The sequence below is a fragment of the Chenopodium album genome, chromosome 23, assembly GCF_948465745.1.
Source record: "Chenopodium album chromosome 23, dcCheAlbu1.1, whole genome shotgun sequence".
Lineage (NCBI taxonomy): Eukaryota > Viridiplantae > Streptophyta > Magnoliopsida > Caryophyllales > Amaranthaceae > Chenopodium > Chenopodium album.
Window position 1 is genome coordinate 29,178,518 of NC_137856.1, and position 5,025 is coordinate 29,183,542.

General features: G+C 35.5%; 1 protein-coding gene across 1 annotated transcript; it reads left to right on the plus strand.

Annotated features, from left to right (window-relative positions):
* Positions 1-2,434, plus strand: LOC145608763 (uncharacterized). Its single transcript, XM_081664366.1, has one exon. It carries the CDS (start codon positions 163-165, stop codon positions 2,311-2,313), a length of 2,151 nt encoding a protein of 716 aa, XP_081520492.1. The 5' UTR covers positions 1-162; the 3' UTR covers positions 2,314-2,434.
* Positions 2,435-5,025: the final 2,591 nt, after the last annotated feature.

Sequence of the window (5,025 nt, forward strand, 5' to 3'; positions counted from 1 at the left end):
AAATTTGGGGGAAAAAAACAACAAAAAAAACCCTGAAAATCACCTCTTTTCTGTAAAACCCAAACATTCTATTGAAGTTATTAATTTATCAACTATCTCAGTACAATAAACTCAACAACTACCAAATTATTAACCTTCAAATTTGCAAAATTTGCATAAAATATGAAATACCCAATTTTTAATTTCATCATATTATTATATCTCATCAATTTCTGCAAATTTTCATCATCATCTTCCTCAAAATCATCGATAATTTTTACAACACTAGGAAGATCAAGGTACAAATTCGACATCTATACTTTACCAATTAGCATAACTCAATCTCAATCTTCAATTTCTTCCAATCATCAAGAACTCAAACTCACTGATGGAGTTTCAGTCAATTTTAATGGCCATTTCCCCATTAATTCATCCTCTGTTTTCTCTCTCCTAAATCAACCCACTTCATCTTCTACTCTCCAGATCATTTACGTCACCGAACGAAATGGGACCTCCAGTATCTTCCTCGACTCTGTTTATTTTGCTGATGATTCAGGGAGTCGACCCGGGTTTAGGTTCGCCCTTGAGTCCGGTGATCGAGATCGAGTACGAGTTGATTTACTAGACGGAACGAAGTCGAAGGTTTCGATGAAGGATAGCCCGAGTTTAGTAGGGAAAGAGTTGGTTTACGTGTCGACTCATGAGGATTCGGGTGTGCCTAGGACTAGTTGGGCAGCGGTGTACTCCATGGATATATTTAGTGGTGAAACTCGAAGGTTGACACCGGTTGGGGTAGCGGATTTTAGCCCCGCAGTGTCACCTTCGGGGATTTACACGGCTGTGGCTTCGTTCGGTGAGAAAGGGTGGGGTGGGGAGGTGGAGGAGCTTGGGACAGATATATATGTGTTTTTGACTCGAGACGGGTCGGGCCGGGTCAAGGTTGTTGAGCACGGCGGGTGGCCGTGTTGGGTCGATGATCATACGATGTTTTTTCATCGGAGGGATGAGAATGATGGGTGGTGGAGTGTTTACAAGGCGAGTCTTCCACGAGTTGGCGAAGTTGGGGTCGAGTCGGTGGTGGTTGAACGGGTCACACCACCGGGTTTGCATGCTTTCACTCCGGCTACTTCACCGGGTAATGATGAGTTTATTGTTGTAGCTACTAGAAGGCCTCAATCTAATTTTAGACATATTGAGGTGTTTGATCTTAAGAATAAGGTGTTTAAGGATGTGACCCGGCCCGTTTCGCCCAAAAACCACCACTTTAACCCGTTTTTATCGCCTGATGGAACCCGAGTTGGGTACCATAAGTGTAAGAGTGGGGGCAACACAGAGAAGGAAACGGGTGGGGATCAAATACTTCTACTTGAAAATATTAAGCATTCGGTACCCGATGTCTCTATATTTCGGGTTGACGGGTCATTTCCGTCTTTCTCGCCCACGGGTGACCGAATTGCTTATTTGGCTGATTTGGATGATGGGTTTCTCTATGTTGTGAACCATGATGGGTCGAATAAAAGGTTGGTTCACAAAGGAATGGCTTTTACAACTGCTTGGGACCCGGTAAAAAAAGGTGTGGTTTATACAAGTGTTGGTCCAAACTTTGCATCCGAAAGGACTAAAGTTGATATAATTTCAATCAACGTGGATGATGATGATTTGAGCTATAAAAAGTTAACCCATGGAGGTGAAAATAATGCATTCCCATCACCATCACCTGATGGAAAATGGATCGTGTTTAGGTCAGGTAGATCGGGTTATAAGAATCTTTACATCATGGACGCCGAGGAAGGTGAGACGGGTGGTATCCATAGGCTAACAGAGGGTCCTTGGACCGACACCATGTGCAATTGGTCACCCGATGGGGAATGGATCGCGTTTGCAACCGATCGTGAGAATCCGGGTAGTGGAAGCTTCGAAATATTCATGATCCACCCGAATGGAACGGGGCTCCATAAGGTGATCCAAAGTGGATCGGGCGGGCGTGCGAATCACCCATGGTTTAGTCCAGATGGGAAGAGCATTGTGTTTACTTCAGATTATGCTGCGGTATCAGCTGAGCCCATCTCAAACCCACATCATTACCAGCCTTATGGGGAGATCTTCATTGCAAATGTGGATGGGTCGAATATTCGGAGGTTGACCCATAATTCATTTGAGGATGGAACTCCTGCATGGGGCCCCAAGTTTTTGAGCCCAGTAGATGTGGCCCAACCAACTGACGAACGTAAATGCTTGTTTGATGATTGCCATTGGCTTAGTATAAAGAATAAATTTGGTATGGATCTTACACATGATGCATCAATTGGAGCTCAATGCTATAAGTTGCAATAAAATTAATCAACTGCCTATGTATAAAGTTTTTCTTATGTTTCAAAAAAAAAAAAAAGTTTTTCTTATCAGTTGTAATAAATTAATAACTGCCTATGTATAAAGTTTTTCTTAAGTTTATGCATATTATTAATAATAATAATAATAATAATAATAATAATAATAATAATAATAATAATAATAGTATAGCCTAATATCAACGAGATTGTTATTATCGTATTTTTACTAGGTTAGATAAATTACTCAGTTTAACTTGATCAGTCATGGATCTTCTTCATTTGACAGTGATTATATATCTCACCAAAAAAAGAAAAAAAAAAAAAGGGTTAAAAACAGAGGAACAAGTATTGTCTTTGATCCCATAAGAGTGATGGGAAATTGTACTTATCACTTTTGTGTCATTGGCTTAGTATAAAGAATTGAGATCACATGAGAACCAAGGTGAATAATGAGGAACTAGGAACTAATCTCAGCCATTGATGACACTCCATCTAATGGCTCATATTGCACCCGCTTTCATTAATGTATGACATTCTCGTAATTTCGTTATTTTCAAAAAAAAAAAATCCAGTTTTTTTAACTTTTAAGGCAATTTCATCTACTTTAAGACTGATTTCATTTACTTTTACTAAATTTTCATCTACTTTTGAGAAATTAAATTGGAAACTACTTTGTAAAGTTAAAATATTACAAAAATGTCAATAATGACACGGGAAGTATGTGAGTCATCCGATTAACATGATCTAAGGGCCTAGATTAGTTCCTAGTTCTTATTTTAGTCTTGGTTCTTATTATAACTTTGTCATATATATATATATATATATATATATATATATATATATATATATATATATATATATATATATATATATATATATACAAAAAAGAAAAAAAGTATAAAACATATTTTTAGGTCTTAATCATAAGGGTCGAACAAAGTCGTCGAAGCCCATGATCGATTTATATTCTATTACGTGGTTATGCCCATCACTTGAGAGCCATTTATGCATATTTTTAGGTGCACAGTCATGCATGTAGAAATAGGTGCAACAACCTGAAACGCACAACATCCTGCATGAAACGCATATCAGCTCTAACGTTCTTCCCACGTTATTTTTTTTTCTTTTTTTAAAAAAAATTTTGGTCTCCTTCTTCCCAATTCTCTCTCCTCTTTTCTTTCCTAATTCTCATCAAAATTTTCGATCAAAATTTTCATTATGATTTTCTTTTCCTCTGTTTGTTCTCCATCCTTCTTTAATTTCTCTCTCCTCTGTTTTTTTTTTCTCTTTTGTTTCAATTTTTTGATTTAATTTATAACGTGGTGAATTTGTGCTTAATTTCGATTGATTAAATTTATCTGATTTTTTTGAATTCATATGAATTGAATTTTTTTAGCTTCGATCAATTTCATCTGTGTATAAATTGATTTTCTGCATCTTTTTATCAACGAATATAATCATGCAAAATATGAACATATGCATAGGTTCCCTTAAATGTGAACATTAGCTTTTTAGAAAGTGAACATAGGCATAAAAAATATGAATATATGCATTTCAGAAAGTAAACATAACAATTCAAAATATGAACGTAAGCATTGGTTTCCTTGAACCGAATATAAGCATTTAAAAGGTGAACATATGCATTTAAGAAAGAGAACATATGCATAAACAGACTTAATGAGAATATTTCATGAACAACAAATTTTTACTATGAATATTTACATTATGAACATATAAAATCTTATTATGAATATAAGGCATTTAATTATTATGAACATAAAAAATTGAACAAATAAAAAATAATATGATTATGAAACATATTTATTATAAGTTTTTAAAATATGAACACATGCATTGGTTCATTTTTGAATGCGTATGAACATAATTAAGCATTTCAGAAGGTGAATATATACATAAAAAATAAGAACATATGGATTTAGAAAGTGAATATTTGCATTCAGAAAGTTAACAAAAGGATTCAAAATATGAACATAAGCATTTAAGAAAGTAAACATATGCATAAAAAATATGAACATATGCATTTCAGAAAGTGAACATAAGTATTCAAAATATGAACATATGTATTTCAGAATGTGAATATAAGGTACCCGTTTGATTTAATTTTGGAAGTGATGTTACTTTAATTGGGTGTGGGACTGTGGGTGGGGGTATAGAATTTTTCGTGTTTTTAGTTTTAGGGCCTTTTTTAATCAAGGCGTGTGTAATTGGGTTTCTGAGCCACTGTTACACCTATTTAAGGTGCACAAGGGTTTGAGCCATTTGGATTTGAGATATGGATGCAGCATGGGCCTTCCTTATACACAACATTTAATATTCCACTTGAGAGTGAAATTGGTTGAGATTTGAATCTGTGATCTTTGTGTTACGCTGGCTCTGGTACAATATTAAAGGACCATCTCAACAAAACTTAAGCTTATGGTTGAGGTCATGTTTTTTTTAAAAGACGAATGAAGGACTCTATTGAACCGGCACCACTCACCGGTCAAGCTAGTCTAGCACTGTAGGTCAATGCTTGAGAGTAGAGAAGAAAGGTAAGGAAATCCCCCCACTTCTAATTATTTTGTAGTTGGTGGGACTCGAACTTGTAACCTCAATATATCAACATATATCTGTATTTATATCAGAAAATAAAGATTATACTCTACAAATGTCAACAAGTAGTATAACTCTATGTCCAAAATCAAAGGCTAAAATC

What these genes read in the sequence shown, in the direction of transcription:
- LOC145608763 (XM_081664366.1), top strand. Translation starts at nt 163, where the DNA reads ATGAAATACCCAATTTTTAATTTCATCATATTATTATATCTCATCAAT.